This window comes from Phyllostomus hastatus, unplaced genomic scaffold (assembly GCF_019186645.2).
Source record: "Phyllostomus hastatus isolate PE091 unplaced genomic scaffold, TTU_PhHast_1.1 phas_scaffold_385, whole genome shotgun sequence".
Classification (NCBI taxonomy): Eukaryota; Metazoa; Chordata; class Mammalia; order Chiroptera; family Phyllostomidae; genus Phyllostomus; species Phyllostomus hastatus.
This window is the reverse complement of record NW_025334026.1, coordinates 930932-948959: the sequence shown is the minus strand read 5'-3', so window position 1 is coordinate 948959 and position 18028 is coordinate 930932. Positions and strand designations below refer to the sequence as shown.

Sequence of the window (18028 nt, the reverse complement as noted above, 5' to 3'; positions counted from 1 at the left end):
TTTTTAACCTCCTCATTATAGCAGGCACGGAATATATGGTACATTGTGGAATGGAATTAAAAACACAAAGTGGGTAAAATTATAATCTGGTATTCATTGTCTTGTGTTCTTTGCTAAATTATAAACTTGATAAAGGAGTATTGTCTTATTTATCTTTTTTGTCCCCATTCATTCACTAACTAATGTTTATTTTGTGCCTGTTCAATGCTGGAAATGTGATGCTGAATGAGAAAGCCTTTGTTTCCTGGAGTTATAATGTGGAGATAGATAACAAAGCAAAACAGATAAACAAGGGTTTGGGTAGTGTCCTCTCAAAATTCATGTGCACAGTTGAGTTCCCATGACTGTTCACCTGGTAGCTATTTAAGCATCTGGGAGCGGACTAATAGAAACAGTGCAGTTGGAACCTGGACTCAGGTGATCTTTGTACATGGTGAGCGACAGAGTGAGGAAGGGCAATTTATGTGCCAGCAGGGCTTGCACCCTGGCTGTAACCCAGTATCAAACTGGCTTATGTGCTCTACCTGTTCATCTAAAAGAGGGCCTCAAAAGTATATTAAGCAGAGTTAGAGTTGTCCTTTGAACCAGCCACTGGTTTATTTGCAGCTGAGCAAACAAGGGGCTTAGACTTAGAGAGGTCTGCATATGTGAATATGCATGTTTTATTCCCCAAATTTCCCTTTTTCCAGATTTAAGAAAGAACTGTGGAGGGAACTCTGAAATATATAATCACTTCTCAAATACAACTTCTGTTGGGGAGACAGTGAAACTTTGGGGAAATAGTTGCAAAATTTCTTTTATTTAAAGCATAACCAGAGCCAGTTTAGTAACTTTTAAATGATAATTTGTAGTAGAAATAAACAGGTAACTGTCACTGTACTTTGTTTCCTCTTTTTATTATTTTGAAATATTAATTTTAAGTTACATATTCAAACAGGCCAATTTTCAAATTTATTGTGAATATTTGAAAGATAACATAGAATATATTTTGCCTTTGTGTGTGTGTGTGTTGAAATAGTTGGTATACAGCTTTAAATCATCTCATATACTTGTTGAATCTTATGGTCTCTCTTTGGCAATGAAAAGTGAAAATAATTTTGCTTATGAGATTATTTGCTTTGTATTGCTTATGGAATTTCTTTGGCCAGACTACTTGAAAAGTTCAATACCGGTTCTTCTGAAGCTAGAGGCTCCTTTGTCCAAGCTATGTATGTAGTCCCTTGTTGAAAAATTGGAGCAGTGATGCCATTGACAAGAATAAACCGTTACACTGTTGAAATGTCCACAAAAGCCCCCTGCCAACAGTCCAACCTTTGTTCATTTTTAAAGGTTTAACTGGGGTTTCCCTTGAAGACTCAGGATTCAAACTTTTTAAGCTTCTATTAATGTCTGTACATGTGTACATATATGTATACATAAACATATGTACTTGCATACATGCATGTAGATATAACTGTGTTTACAGTCCATATGTTTACTTCTGTGAAGCCACCAGAGATAACATGATGTGAGAAGAGAGCTGAAATTCATCTAATTTAATTTTTAGCAATGAAACATTTGTTAATATTTAGATTAATATATTCCATTTGGTTTTGGCTTGAGAGATTAGTCAGACTATAAAGAAATTTAAATGAGCCCTGGCTGGTGTAGCTCAGTGGATTGAGCATCAGCTTGCAAACCAAAAGGTTGCTAGTTCCATTCCCAGTGAGGACACGTGCCTGGGTTGTGGGCTAGGTCCCCAGTTGGGGGTGTGTGAGAGGCAACCATTTGATGTTTCTCTTCCTTTCTCCCTCCCTCCCTTCCTTCACCTCGCTCTAAAAATGAAATAAAATCTTAAAAAAAAAAAAAAAAGAAACTTAAATGAGCCCTGGCTGTTATGGCTCAGTGTATTGAGTGCCAGCCTGTGAATCAAAGGGATGTCTATTCAATTCCCATTCAGGGCACATGCCTGAGTTGCAGGCCAGGTCCCCATTTGGGGGTGCACGAGAGGCAACCACACATTAATGTTTCTCTCCCTCTCTTTCTCCCTCCCTTCCCCTCTCTAAAAATAAATAAACAAAATCTTTAAAAAAATAAATAAACCAAATATTAAAAAAAACTTAAATGAGTCAGTTTTCTTTCCAGTAGTTTCCATTTTTATAATTTTGCATTCACCATTTACTAAGTGACTAGACTGTGTGAAGACTTTGTCTTCCATTGTTTTTGGTAGTAAGGCTTATTAAACCATTGTGACCTGGTTTGAAACTGTAAGAACCCCCAAACTATGCAATTAAGCCAATTGTGGATTGGCAGGTTAAAAAGATTTTGAAGGCATTTAGCGAAAGGAAATCCTGTTTTCAATAATTTCCTTTCCAGTTTTCTCAGTTGTTTGAGAAATTAGTTTGCTGGAATTTTTTATATATTAGGATTCAACATTCTGAACATCTCAGTTTTTTACCAGAATAAAAACCAAATCATCTATTTAAAATGGAATCTTATGAGAATAAGCAAGTGATCCGGATTTGAAAGATAGTATGTTCCACTACAGATCAGAAATTTCCTTTTTTTAAAAAAATACAACTTACTGATTTTATTTTATGTTTTTAAATATATTTTTTCTTTTTAAAAAAAAGATTTTATTTATTTATTTTTAGAGAGGGAAAGGGCGGGGGGAGAGAGAGAGTGAGAAAGAGAAACATCAATGTGCGGTTGCTGGGGGCTGTGGCCTGCAACCCAGGCATGTGCCCTAACTGGGAATTGAACCTGTGATGCTTTGGTTTGCAGCCTAAGCTCAATCCACTGAGCTACGCCAGCCAGGGCTTACAACTTACTGATTTTAAACTTTACCAGCAGATTAAATATCTATCTTAACCTTTTGGGTCTGATTTTGCCCCAATGTTCAAATTGGCTCCACAACTACTGGTATTTATTTATTAAGAGCATGGCATTAGGATTTAGCGCTAGACATGTTTTAGTGCTAGAGAGGATTCTTTATATTTGCCTAGTGCTTTATAGTTCATTAAGCTCTTTCTTCTCAATAACCCCCATGATGAATTGTCCCATTTGCCAGATAAGAAAACTGAGGCTTCTCTTTAAAATGTTCACCTAAGATCATTTGGCTATTGGATTTGAGCTTAAGTCTTCTGACTTCAAGCCTAAGATTCTTTCCTTAGGGATTGTACTTTGGCTTTTAAAACAGATAAAATGTTACAGAACAAAACCGGACTGAGTGACTACCACAGGGCCTTCAGAGATGGAAGAAATTATTTTGAATGGGAAGGCAGAATGTATCTGGAAGGGGGTAATTTATTTGTTTGGCAGAATGGAGGGGCATTTTGTCCTAAGCTTAGAGAAATGGAATGAACAGGTGGAAATATATTTGTGGGGGTAGAGGAGCAAGAGGGTAAGAGATGGGCCCTTTGCAGACAGACCTCACAAGAGAGGAGGGTTGCCATGGTAGAGTGCTAGGTTCTGGGTGTGGGGGGAGGAAAGAGCCCCTGGAAAGATCTTGGAACACAAGTGAAACCAATCATATTTAACATGATTTCCAGGAAGTGTGAAGATGTGTGTAGAGTGAGAGGAAGCAATAGAGGGAGAGATCTAAGAAAGATTTCAAGGAAATTGACAGCTTGCCTGGAATTGCTAAATAGAAGCAACTGACTTGATGGTGAGGTTTTGAACCAGAGATTTATGAGAACTGTTAACAGGGAGTGGAAAGACTTACTTAAGGAGAGGGGAGGAAGTTTCAGCTCTGAATTAATACCCCCTGTAAAAGATGCTGCAATTGTATCCCTTAGCCCTGTTGTCTAAATGGAGGGAAGGTCCACCCTAAACCCCATTTTTTTGTGTGTGTCTAGGCTTTTTAAAAACATGAAATGAAGCAAAATTGTACTTGTCAGATTATAATGACATGTCATTCTTGTTTTAAAATATCCCCCATTCACACAGTGATTCATGAGTGATACCTCAGTCACCTAATTCTGCTCTTGTTCCTGCAGCCTGGAGTACTTGGGTACTTTGAGTTCAGTGGCTCACCCCAGCCTCCTGGTTATTTGACCTTTTTCACCTCAGCATTACACTCATTAAAGAAAGGTAAAAATCGTTCATATTAAGACATTAGAATTTTAACAAAAATGTATGTATATTGATATCTTCTTTTGCATATGTTATCTTTATGATTATTTTCATTTTCTTGATTCTTTTTCCCTGTTATTTGTATTAAATAATTATATTGTTTTATGTTCTACTGGCAAACAGAAAACACCATGCCCTTTCAAATTTAGTCTCTTAAATGTTTAGCTTTTTAAAACACAGATTGATCATATATTCTGCAGTTATGTATTTTGCACTTTAAGTTTTATTATATCATAATCTGTTTTTTGTATTCATAGTTATAAGATTTGGTCCAAGTTTTTAATGGTTATATTGTCCATTTGGATGTACCATAGTTTAGGAATACATTTTCTTAAGTATTTTTATAAGTATAGACATCATGTTACATTATACTGTAAGCCTACTGTCAGTTTCACTGTTCTTAGATCTGTATTTTTTTTTAACTTTAGCTAAATCGTATATTATTTGAGGTCCTACTTTTTAAATTAAACATTGTATCCTGCCCATTTTTTCATGTTGTTCCATGTTCTTTATATCAGTTGTAACATCCTGTCCGTTCTCTGTGGGATACAGTTCATCTGCTCTCTTGTCATCCCCTTTATTCCAAGCCCCCTTCCCTTCCCTGGACTAGACCCATGGACACTTAACTGGTACTCACTCTAGCCCTTTTTTCCTTACACTTGGGCCTTTGCATGTGCTAGTCCTTCTGCCTGTAATGTGCCTTCTGCCTCCCTATCCCCAGCTTCCCACCTTTCAAACCCCTATTCATCCCTCAGGAACCCCTCAAATATCACTTCTGCAATCTCCAATCTCAATTTGGTACCCCTTCATAGCATTTAGCATAGTTTGTATTTATTTATGTAGTTATGAGATGATTTGCTTAATGTCTGTCTTATTCCCCAGTCTGTGAGATTTTGAAGGTAGGAAGGACCGTGTGTCTTCAGTTTAGCATTCTTTCTCCAGTGTTTCGTACATAAGCAGGGGCTCAATCACTATCTGCCAAGTGAGTAATCGGATTGATGGCCATATCGTCTTTCCCCCACTAGATTAATCACAAATATGTAACCGTTCTTTTATTGCTGGGTATTGGATTGCTTTATTGTTATTATTATTATTATTACTATTTGGTGTTAGAATATTATACTGTCAGTACATCAAACAGTTATATGACTGGCCATTTTAACATAAATGGTCTTAAGGTTTAACGCATAGAGAATCTGCTGTATGTTTTTTGATCAGGGGACATTGGGAGAGGAAATCAAGCTGTCACATAGTATGTCTTCTGTCCACTTGAAAGACTTCAAGCTATACAGCTTCAGATGACTAAGAAGACTTAATTTGAATTTTGAAAACAAAATACTACCAACTTAAATAAGCTTAAGAAGCAGATATTAAAAAATCTTAGAAACTAAAGCCCTTTGAAGATCTCAACTAAAGAGAAACCTAGAGACATTCACTAAAATGATGGTACCATTAAAGTTCTTAGTTGAAGAGGATATTTCAGTATCATGTTTTGTTATCTGGTTAGTTTATGTTATATGCTAATGATACACCTTAAATTATTTTTTCATTCAGAGGTTTCCAAAATACTGCTTTTTTTTTTTAAATGTTTTTAAGTACAAGATAGTAGCCTTCTCCCTACCCTTTTTCTTTTCTTTTTTTTTTTTAAGAGAGAAAGAGAAACATTTGATTTGTCACTCCACCTATTTATGCATTCATTGGTTGCTTCTTGTATGTGCCCTGCCCAGGGACTGAACCTGCAACCTTGGTGTGTGGGGACAATGCTCTGACCAACTGAGCTACCCAGCCAGGGCTTTTCTTTTCTGTTTTTAATCAAAGGGTGATAAATGGGTAAAAACTACTTGAAGGTACAAAACGAACCTCTTTGGTCAAATCACTAATTTTGACAAATGATTATAGGAAATCTTTTCTTGTAATAAATCTAGTCTGGTTTAAAACTTTACTATGTTTTTTCCCTATCTTGTGATTCTAGTTGGGTCTTATAAAATCCTGTTGCATATGAATTTGGCAAGAACTGAGATTGATTCTAATTAACCATTTTTCACCTCATTTTTGTGGATAAGTGCCCATTTAAGCTTAATGAACCATTTTTTAGAAGTAAAAGACAAATATGGAATGATTTTTCATAATATGTGCACTATGAAGGACTACCTAAAATAAATCATGCCTTGGGCATCTGGGCTTTTTTCCCCTCCTTTCCCCTACCCTGAAGTCAATGGTATTTTACTTATTAATAGCAGATGTTCAGCAAGAGAAACATATGCCCACTTCTTGTTTAATGGCACAATTTGAAGTGTAAATTCTGGGTCAGTGTTGTATTTAGATTTTGTACACAAATTAAGGCCTGAGAAACATTTGACACACTTAACATTTGGTTATAGAGAGCTTAACTGAAGAAGTACTAAGACTGTTGTGGTAGAAAGCAGATGTTCTGGTTCAGCAAGCCGCAAGCATTTACAAAATGCACATCTTTCCATTGCCTCCATTATGTTTTTGAATTGTCTTAGAAATAGCCAGGACACTCTGTGACATTTGTTTCTTGAAGCTAGCTAGCCATCAGTTTATTAATCTTTTGAGCAGGTACATAGCCATCAGTTTATGAATATTTTGGGCAGCTACGCATATGAAACATTATGCGTAGGTGCTGGGGGTGTGCTAAGAAAGGAGTGCACTCCTGCCTTGAAGAATGCTAGGAGTTTAGTGGTAAGATCTGGTTCCATGGTATTTTGCCATTGTCATTCTTTTAAAACTATTTATCTAATGTTTGATATGTTTGCACATTATAATAAAGGAAATTAGGAAAATTTTAAATATCTCAGCACTTAACATTAACTGCTTTCTCTTTCTGTTGTTTTAACTATTTTTTTTTTATCTCAGTTACCCATGTCCTTTACCTGTTGATCTCAGTCTTGGTGTTGATTTGTCAGTATGTAGGCCTGCCTTTTAGGTGGTATGGGCAGTAACCATTTGTTATATTTCTGTTTATTATTTTCCAAGCTAGTTTACTTTTGTGATTATTTTGTTATATAGCAGTTCTGTATTTTCAGGTAGTTAAATCTGTGGTTCTTTTTCTTGATCAAACATTTTTTTAAAAAAAATCTGATCATGAATTAGCTTTCTTTTAAAATTTAAAAATCATTAGCATTTTATGCTACTTGCATTTACTTTGGCTTAAAATGTAGAGCACAGTTGATTTTTCCCCCCTTGTTATTGACTAGTCAGCACCATTTACAGAATAATGCTTTCTCTTCCTTTCACTTAATGATGCCTGCTTTATTATAAAATATTTTCTTAATGTAATTGGGTGTATTTGTTTTCTCTTGGTCTAGATGCCGCTTTTTGTATGAGTAAATACAATATCATTTTTTGATTTTAAGCAAAGTCTGAACTCTTCTTCCTCTAGTTCTTGTGTTTTGTGGAATATTCTTTATATCTGTCCATTGTCCCTGCACTTGTTTGGATTTTGTTTGGAATTGTATTTAATACATAAACTGACTTAGAAGTAACTGATGTGTTTATGACATTCAGCTTTCTTTTCTAGGATCACAGCATGATTATTAATTTATTCAACCTTTCTTTTAATTTTTTATAATAGGTTTTACACATCCCTCATTAATCTTTAAGCATTTCAAAGTGTTGAATGATTAATTGTGAGCCAACTGTCTGTGTTTGTTTCAAGATCCTGAGTAAAAGCAGACTCTCAGACTTCACTCTTGCCAAACTGTAAGGCCTATTCCTCTTTTAACTTTTTTCACATTTTATCTTGGCAGACAGGCCACTCCCTCCTTCCCTCTCTCCCTCCCTCTCTCCCTCCCTCCCTCTCTCCCTTCTGTCTTTCTACCTAAAGAAAATTGGTAAGGGGGCAATATTTTTATGTTGCTTACTTGAAATCTTTTATCTTCATTATTTGCTGTAAAAATGTGTTCTGATAAATGTTGTTATATTCTGCTGTATTTTAGTGACTTTTTAAAAAAGAAAACTTGCAGTAAACTTTGGCACTCTTTTTTCATTCCACCTACAAAAGAGATACAGTGCTGTTTAGGGGAAAAGCAGTGACTTGGGAGCTGGCAGTGATTTGTCCTTACCCTTTGTCTGCCCTTGAAGAGATCTGTAAACTTGAACAAAATATTTGAGTTCTGTGTTTGACATTGTCTATCTGTAAAATTAGAGAACGTGGAGATATGGTAAATGCTAGCTTTTACCAGGCCACATCCTATGTGAATTACATTGGGTATGAATAAAATAATAGTCTTAAAGTCTTAAAGCACTTAAAATAATAAGTATTGTGTCTATTTTCTTAAAAGCATCTACACTGGCCTCGTACAATATAAGTATTGTGTGGCTCAGTGGGATGGGTGTTATCCCACAGAGCAGAGGGTCGCCAGTTCCCAGTGGGGCACATGCATGGGTTGTGGGCTAAGCCCCCAGTTGGGGGTGTGTGAGAAGTGACCAGTTGCTGTTTCTCTCACACATCAATGTCTCTGTCCCTCTCTTTTTCTTCCCTTCCACTTTCTCTAAAAATAAATTAAAATCTTTTAACAAAATACCCTTGGGTGAGGATTTTTTAAAAAACACATCTACATCAGATATTATATAACTTGACCAACCAGTGGACACAGGTGTTCATCTTCCCTTTTCCTGTAACACTGTATATCTGTCTGCTTCTTTGTACTTCATGGTGTCCTCACTGTACAACTGACTACATCTGTCACCTACCAGAATAGATGTTTTTTTTTCCCAAATAATATTTATTGAGTGCCTTGAGGCCAAGGTTTTGCTTTCTTATTCCTATAGCTATAACACTCTGCTTGATCAATGTTGTAGCTAAAAGGGTGAATGAATGCCTAATAAAGGGCACTTTGCCTTGAAATTGCTTAAATGAGAATGATTATAGCAGTGGGATGTTAAGTCATTTTGGGCCCCCTCCCACCCCACCACTCTCTTCATGCCTGGCCTTTTTGGGTTCCATAGACCAGTGTGTAGGTATCACAATAGGACTGGGCGAAGCCCCTGCTTGGTCCATTCTTCTTACTCTTTCTTTCCCCTGGCTTCTCAATGTCTCCTGACACTAAAATTCTAATGAAGTGAATTGAAATTCACATGGTACTTAAGTGTCACCTTGAAAATATACTAAACTTATTAACTAAATATATCATTTTCACTCCCTTCTACCATCTTTAGGAATTCCTAAGCTTAGTTGCCAGGTGGGCCTGTGGCATCAATTTTCTAAGAAATACTCTTTTCAAACTACTGTTGTAATGAAATGTTTAAAGAAGAATTTATTAGAGGGAAAAATATAAGCCCCATGTAGGGTCCCTATACTCCACCTGGTGGCATCTGATGGTGCTTGTTTCACTGGCGAAATTTAGTGTATATAAAAAGCACCCTCCTCCATATCCTTATTCAAAAGTAAAGCTTTATTGGAGCGCTTTTCTGTAAGGTTATGAAATTGTATACAACATCAAGAGGTCTGAAGGGTAGGATTTTCTTACCTTGTAGGTGACATTCTTAAAACGTTGAAAAACAAGGCACTGACATCTTAAGCAACATGGATGCTGAGCTTAGTTTATTTTCTTGGGTTCTTGGGTCTAACTCTTGGGAGTTTGGACTGGGCATTTGGGTTTAACAATTGCCCTTGAATGAAGAAGGCTCTAGGATCACTTGGTTTTCTCAGAGAATCTTATTTGTTGTCACTCTACGCACTCGTAGAGGGAACTATTTTTCTATCTGCCTATGTTCTATTGCCCTCTGGGTACTGATTAATGCACAGTAGAGTAAACCTATTAGGAATTTCATACTTTTTATTCTCATACCTAAAAGTGACTTGTTAATATGTTGCTATTATTTTAGAAAGAGTGTCATATTTCATAGGAGATGCTTTTATTTCTATTATGACTTATCTCTTAAACCTTGTAAATGCTGCTAGGTAAGAACTAAGGCCAAAAATAGACCTTGTTGCACTTTAAGTTAGGTTCAGAAGTATGACTTATTAATTCAACAAACATTTGAGTATCCACTATGTGCTACAGCTATGAAGATTAATAAAACTTGTTCCCCAACATCAATAGTGCCACCAGCTACTGTGGCCAACAGGTAGGCTTGTTCACAGTGTCAGTGTGGTGACAGGTTGGTGACAGCTTTGTTGGATCGTGGAGGCCAGGTGCTATAATCAGATGAGGGGAGATTACTCTGAGGAGATGGTAATAGGAGGTGTGGAGGGTTATGCAGGAGAATGAGGGGGCAACCTTCAGGTCAGTGTATAAAGAACTAGAAAGTGGAAGATAGAAGGGGTTGGGGAAAGCAAAAAGTGTGCAGGAAGCTCAGAACCAAATTTAGTAGTCTTTGTACGTATTTTGATTCCTTGTATCCATGTACCTAAAAAATTATACCATATTTATTTTCTAACTGTTTTATGATACTTTCTACCTTTTAAAAATTGTCCTGTTTGTGTGTGTGTATGTTGTGTGTGTGTGTTTTGATCCTGTTTCTTCTAGGGTTTCTGTTTGTTTTGTGTTTTGGAGCTGTGATAAGACTCCTAGAGGAAGAACCAAAAACATTAAAAATCTTGAAAAACTCTTAGGGATCACCTTCTATAGTAAAATCACAAGCTTATATTGAAACAACTCAGTGCAGACAAACTCAGTTCTGATCTCTGTTTGACCACTTTTTGTGTAAAGGTGAACATGATAAACTGATACTGGACTGAGCCCTTTCTTGAGTCAAGCACCTCACCTGGATGATTCAGTCTTCACTGCCACGCTTTGCAGTAGGAGCTGTTATCTCAGTGTTATTACCTCAGGTGAGGAAACTAAGACCCTGAGGAGGTTGCTTACTGACTCAAAGTGACTGTGGTAGGCAGAATAATTGCTCCTCAAAGATGTCCACATTCTAATCATCAGAACCTGTGAATATGTTATGTTACATGGCAAGGAGGAATTGAGGTTGCAGATGGAATTGGGTTGCTAGTCAGCTGATCTTGAGGAATGAATTTATCCTGGATTGTCTGAGTGGGCTTAGTGTAATCAGAAGGATGCTTAAAAGTGGAATCAAGAAGCAAAGCATAATTTCAAAGTGATGCAATGTGAGAAGGATTGTGTGGCCACTATTGGCTTTGAAGATAATTGGGAGCCTCCAGCCGAGAAATGCAGGTAGACTCTAAAAGATAGAAAAGGCAAGGAGATGGATTCTTCCTTGGAGTCCCCTTGAGAACTATGCCCAGCTGACACCTTGGTTTTATTTCAATGAGGCCCATTGTGGGCTTTTGACCTTCAGAATTGTAAGATAAATTTATGTTATTCTTCCCTGGTTTGGTGGCTTGGTAGATTGAAGCGTCCCATACACCAAAAGTTTTGGGGGTTCAGTCCCTGGTCAGGGTGCATGTAGGAGGCATCCAACTGATGTTTCTCTCTTCCCCTTTTCCTCTCTCTAGAATCAATAAATACATCCTTGAGTGAGGATTAAAAAAAATTTATGTTCTAAGCTACTAAGTTTGTGGTAATTTGCTAAGAGTAGAAATAACAAACTAAAGTAGTCAGATACCATAAATGAGGAGCTGAGACAGGAGCCCAGGATCAAGTTACTCCATTTACTACTGTACTCTCCTGGGATGAAGCAGGTGGCACAATATGCTGATTTCTACCTCTTGGCCTTTGCCTATGATGCTGCTTAAATATAGTACCTTTCTCTAATATCTGCCTTTCTAAATCTCATGGCCTACCTGGAGTCTTGTGGCATTGATAAATATTGCCTAGCTAGGATGGTGTCTGACACATTGTGGGCATCAAATGGAGATTTCCATACCACTGGTCCCCTTCTTGGAACCTCTACGGCACTAGTTGGCTATGTATCACACTTAGCAATTAGCACTGTTTTCTAATTTTCCCTTGGACTTCAGTGGTCTGTTCTTCCTAAGAAGTTCCCATGGGCAAGGACTGACTCTTTTGACAAGTCATTTTATTGGCAGGTGTCCTGTATGACCAGGGCTCACTCAGTTACCCCTTCTCACTGGTTTCAGGTTTCCATCTGTTAAGTTAAGGGAGCCTTGTCCTAGTTGCCTCTAAAGGACACTTCAGCTAGAATAATGCATTGGCTCTTGGCTTGTTTTTATAGGCCTGGGAGCTAAGAATAGTTTTTACATTTGTAAAGGGTTGTTGAGGGGAGGGGTCAAGAAAGAACATGTTGGCCCCGTGCTGGATGCTGAAGAACAGCCTACAATGAGGTATAGGAGGGATTTTTCTAAGCAGATATGTTTCTTTTATGAAGTCCTTCATTCCCCCAGGGTGTTAAATAAAGGAATTAATTGAAATACATACAAGGGAAGTATTTGAACTGATCCTTTTAATATTGTGCTTTGGTTAAAATGGGAGTGGCTGATGTGAGGGTGTTTAGCTGACTATCATGTTAATATATGTGCCAGTGTATTTTTAGCTTTATAGTATATATTTTCCTAAGATAATGTATTTGGAACTGGATTTCTCTTTCCCTCTACCCTAACTCACAAGAAAAAAAGAAATCATAGCTAAGGAGTTACGTGTTTACTTAGGGTTTAGCAGTCCCTTGGCAAGCACCAGAATGTGCATATTGTATCTAGGGTGACCAAATGCCAGATTTTTTTTCTAGATAATTGCTTTGTGCTTTATGTTAAGAATTTTGAAAATATACACATCTCAGAGTTACATTTCTAGGGGAAAATGTAAGTAATAACTATAGTTCATACATTAAAAACAAACATTTCGATAATCTGTTAAATTTCTTTCAAGGCGTTTTATTTTGGTGAATGTCTTTAGCATTGGAATTGTGTGAGTCCTTATCCAGTGAATGAGTCACTATGTAAGTGCTAAGTAACATTAGAGAGGTTGTCGGTACATGTTTTATATAATCCTATCATTTTTTTCTTGTCCAAAACCTTGGAAAGAAGAGTGAAAAAGCAGAAGTTAATAAAATGGCAGAGTATAGAGTAAAATGAGGACTCTTTCCAGGATGGAAGGTACATTACAGGTTTGCCTTTTGGAATGTCACTACTTACCAGAGTAAAGAAGTGAGAGAATTCTCCCAGGGAGTATATGACTTCCTAGCTATGCTGATTAAAAGCCATGTGATGTAATCCAGTGGTATTTAGCTTTGAAGTATATCATGATTTATTTGTTAGCAATTATATTTATGAGGATTTTTCTTGACTTGATATTCCATTTTGTTCCAGTGATCCCAGAGAGATTTCCTCACACGGAAGTCTTCTGGAGAGCAGACAGGGCAATCCTGAGTAAAAATTTCCATGTTGTTTACTTGGGCATTCTCTTCCTTTTTTCATTATGTCCTCAGGTACCTTACTTTGTTGTGTAGCAAATGCAGCTTACTCCAGGCCTCTGAGAGAGAATATTTCAAAAGCTTAGCACTTTATATCTAGAGTCACCAGGTCTATAGCCCCACCTCTTTCTTTCTGAAGGAGAGAGGGACATGTTCTTAAAAATTAATCATTCTCTGCTGTTGGAGGGGTTTTCTCACCCCAAATTCAAGAAATATTGTCCTATGTATTCTGAGATAATTGCCCATTATTCAGACTTACTGGCTTTATTATCTTAGCCTAACTTTCTTCCTGAATTAAATGAATGCTTTCTCATCATTGCCACCCTGGCACAGTCCAATAGAAATATAATAAATATAGTATGAACCATGGAGGTACTAAAAATTTTTCTGGTGGCTGCATTAAAATTTAAGAAGAAATAGGCAAAACTAATTTAATAATGTATTTTACTTAACCCATGTATCCAAATTATTATCATTTCAACATGTATTAGTATGAAAACTATTGAGTTATTTTATATTCTTTTTTTTGAACCAAGTCTTTTATACTTTCATATTTAACAACACACCTCAATTCAACTGCTTAATTTTCATTGGAAATACTTTATCTGTATTTAGATTTGATAACATATACAGTCGAGAAAGTGATTTACATAACCAAGTTGTTTTAAACATACTTAAAAATTTCCAATGACTGTACCAAACATCACTTTAAAATGTAATTAATTAGCCCTGGCTGGCGTAGCTCAGTGGATTGAGTGCAGGCTGCGAACCAAAGTATCGCAGGTTCGATTCCCAGTCAGGGCACATGCCTGGGTTGCAGGCCACAGCCCCCAACAACCACACACTGATGTTTCTCTCTCTCTTTCTCCCTCCCTTCCCTCTCTAAAAATAAATAAATAAAATCTTTAAAAATGTAATTAATTAAAATCAAATAAAGCTAAAAATTTATTCCCCTAGTTGCTCATATTTCAAGTACTCACAAGCCACATTTAGCTGTGGACAGAGGCATCATTATTGCAGTGTTTAGGGAAAAGCGATTATTTCATAAGATGCTGCAGTCTCCTGCAGGTGCATTTTTTTGTTAGTATATCAGAGTGTGCTCCTGGCAGTCTGTAACTTGGTGATTGTGAGTCGTATAGCTTTGCTTCTGGTGGGACCCTTTATTGTTAATTTAATTTAATTTTTTAAAAGGTTTTATTTATTTAAATTTAGAGAAAGAGGAAGGGGGGAAGAAAGAAAAGGAGAGAAACATCAATGTGTGGTTGTCTCCTGTGCAACCCCTACTGGAGATCTGCCCACAACTCAGGCATGTGCCCTGACTGGGAATCAAACTGGCAACTCTGGTTTGCAGGCCAGCACTCAATCCACTGAGGCACACTAGCCAGAGCAGTATTGTTAATTTTAAAAGCACAATTGAAAATTTATTCTCTTTCTAACAGAAGAAACTCCTTTTCCTATTTCTGGACTATGTGGGAATTTCAATATCTTACCTCACCCTAGGTAGTTCTTGCCTCAGAATGTGTGTGCTTTACCCAAATACTAAACTGAAGTTTTAATATTTTTTAAAAGATTTTATTTATTTACTTTTAGAGAGGGAAGGGAGGGAGAAAGAGAGAAACATCAATGTGCAGTTGTTGGGGGGCTGTGGCCTGCAACCCAGGCATGTGCCCTGACTGGGAATCGAACCTGCGATGCTTTGGTTCGCAGCCCTCACTCAATCCACTGAGCTACGCCAGCCAGGGCTGAAGTTTTAATATTAAAAATTGAATTTAAGGTGGATAGTTTTAAGTAAAATAAAGTAGTCTGATATTAACATGTTATACAAAAGGTCAAAAACAGAAATCCTTGATGCAAACCAGAGAGATCACAAGTGAGCCAGGTGAATCTGTGTGAAAACCAGATGGAATTTCAGCTCAAGGTAAATGGTGACAGTGGAATATGGAAGGCGCAAGAAGGTCAATGGAAGCTCTACCTAGGGGAATATGGGAAGAGAGATGGAACATTCTGTTAGTGGCAGAAAAGAACCCCAACCTCATAAAAGATAGCAAGGAGTAAAGCTGTGTAAGTGCCAAAGTAAAAATGATTTAATTCCTCAAAGCAAGGCCATTTGTTACTCGAAGCACACAAACAATGAAATGGCATGGGCAGTGTTGGTTCCCCTCACCCCATATCCCCAGGATGTGATGCAGTAGACCTACATGGTGGCTGTGTGGGAAGTGGGTTGCCTTGTAGCTCAGGGACATGGGGCCAGTGGCAAGTGGCAGGCAAACCAGTCTTCATGCCATGGTCACCTTGACCTACTTAGTTGCTTGTATGACCAGCTGCAGATACTGCTCAGTAACTACTACTTTTACCCAGATGTTCTTTCAAGATCTTGTTACACTTGCAGTGGTCTTTCTGATACCTTTCACTGGATGTTTAGTAGAGGCTAAATCGGCCAGCTACTTGGCTGAGTTTATTGAGATTTTTGTTTTATAATTTTTGATTACTTGAATAGGGTTATGCCATTGCTGGACCTTTTTTGTGGGGTAGGGAAAAGCATTATTCTGAATTTATTTTTAATCAACAGATTCAGAGTCTTTAATTAAAATATTGAAGCTTCATTACTTTTAGGACAAAATTATTCAATTTTATAAATGACAAAGACCCCTATTGTAAAAAGCCATGGAGCCTGGCTTAAGGGAGAATGTTCTGGAAATGAGAAGTGTTATTTTCTTGTGTCATTCTTACACCGTAAACTTCATCTGCTAATTTAGTTCCTCCTTGTACACATGAATGGCAAATTTAAGCTGCTTTTCCAGCCAGATTTCCTCTATGGAGGAAATCTATGCAGGGGCTTAAATAGATGTAATTTTTATAAATTCCTTTATGTGTGAAAAATAAAAGTTTGAAATTCTAGTATGTTTGGGCATGATAGAATCTGTTCTGTTCAGGCAGGCTCTCCATTCTTATTAATTAAACAGGCTTCTGAATGGCCCCTTTCAACTTTTGGGTCAAGCTGTCACTTCTAATTCCTCTGATCCAATAAATCATGTTGGTGACTTTGGCAGACTATCAAGTGAATTTTCTTCCTGGCTGCTCTTCCTTTTCTTCTCTTTTTGGCTATGGCTGTCCATCAAGATTCATTCCCCTCCTAGATAGTGTTGTCTATTGGTTCTACCAATATACTCTCAAGTCCTGCTTTTTCTTCTGATAGCTTTGGGATCTGAACTTTTATGTTAGGCCATTTTTAAAAATTTAAATTTTGAACTAATTTCATACTCGCAGAAAAGTTGTCTAAATAAAACAGAGTTTTCCCTAATTCCCAACCTTCACCTAACTTCCCCCAGTGTGAACTGTTATATAACCATTTGTCAAAACCAAGAAATTAACATTGGTTACAGTATTATTAACTAAACTGCAGACCTTATTTGAATTTTGCTGGTGTTTTCACTAATGTCTTTTTTTGTGTGTGTGCCTGGATCCAGTCTGGGATCCTGCCTCCCATTTAATTATTTTTTTTCCCTACTCTCCTCTAACCCGTGACAATTCTGCAATCGTTCCTTGTCTTTTATGACCTTGATACTTTTGAAGAATAGTGGTCATTGCTTAATTTATTGTTAAAATTGTTTCATCTTTTGCTTTTAGGAGTATCTTGGGATGGTTCCCATTGTTCTTTGAACAAGTCCTCTTACTTTTATGAGCACTTTACTTCTGACACCACAAGATGCTTTAGGCTCACCTTATACTTTCCTTGCCCCAGCTCTGCAATCAGCCTCTTTTTCAAGGTGCCCTGGTTTCTTGTATTGAAGAATGGTATTTAGAAACCAAGAAGATCTGGGTGCTAGGTGTGCTAGTTGGTATCAGGTGTCTTTATTTCTAGGCTCTCTCAGCAGATTGAGCTAGGATATACATTGCGAAAGTCTGTCCAGAAGGCATCCAGCCATGTAATATGAAAAATAGAGACATTTATTGAAAAAGATATAAGAAACATTGTACATAGGACAGTGATGCCTCAGTCCCCTTCACAGTAGCATCTTGGGACCTCACACAGTTCTCCCAATCGCCATTGGCTGTCCTGTCATATTTTCCTGAATCTAATTGACAGCCTGAAATTTCTTCCTTTCCAAGGTGATTTTAGTTTTGGGAAAAGCCAGAAGTCACAGCACACCAAATCTGAACCATAGGGGTCTGAGTCACCTTGGTGATTTGATGTTTCGCTAAAAAACTGCACAAGATGAGATGCATGAGCAGGCACATTGATATAATAAAGCTGCCAGTCACCAGTTGCCCACGGCTGCAGCCTTCTGAATCATTGGAATAGTTTCCATGGAGGAATATTCAAGCTTAATGGAAAATTTGATGCAGATTCGTTGCTGTACTTGCTCAGTCATTTTGAAGTGATGGCCACACAGTACCCATGCTCACTCAATGGTGTCTACCGCCCCCACTGACTAGTACAGTGAAATTGTCATTGTTCATGCATATTGCCCATTCCAGTCCACTCTCCTTGGCTGCCAGGTTACATCAATGTGATGCAAACTATTCTTGTTATATTAACAATGGCTGGATTTTTCTGGACAGACCTCAGATTTGTAATTATGCATATGCATATATCTATAGTTCTATTGTG

General features: G+C 37.4%; 1 protein-coding gene across 1 annotated transcript in view; it reads left to right on the top strand.

The window, feature by feature from the left end:
- Window positions 1-18028, top strand: part of TXNDC11 (thioredoxin domain containing 11) — a 63409-nt gene that overhangs the window by 18418 nt on the left and 26963 nt on the right. The window contains exon 5 of the mRNA XM_045819351.1: window positions 3978-4071. Coding sequence (XP_045675307.1) covers window positions 3978-4071 — 94 coding nt within the window. The remainder of the gene's footprint in view (window positions 1-3977; window positions 4072-18028) is intronic.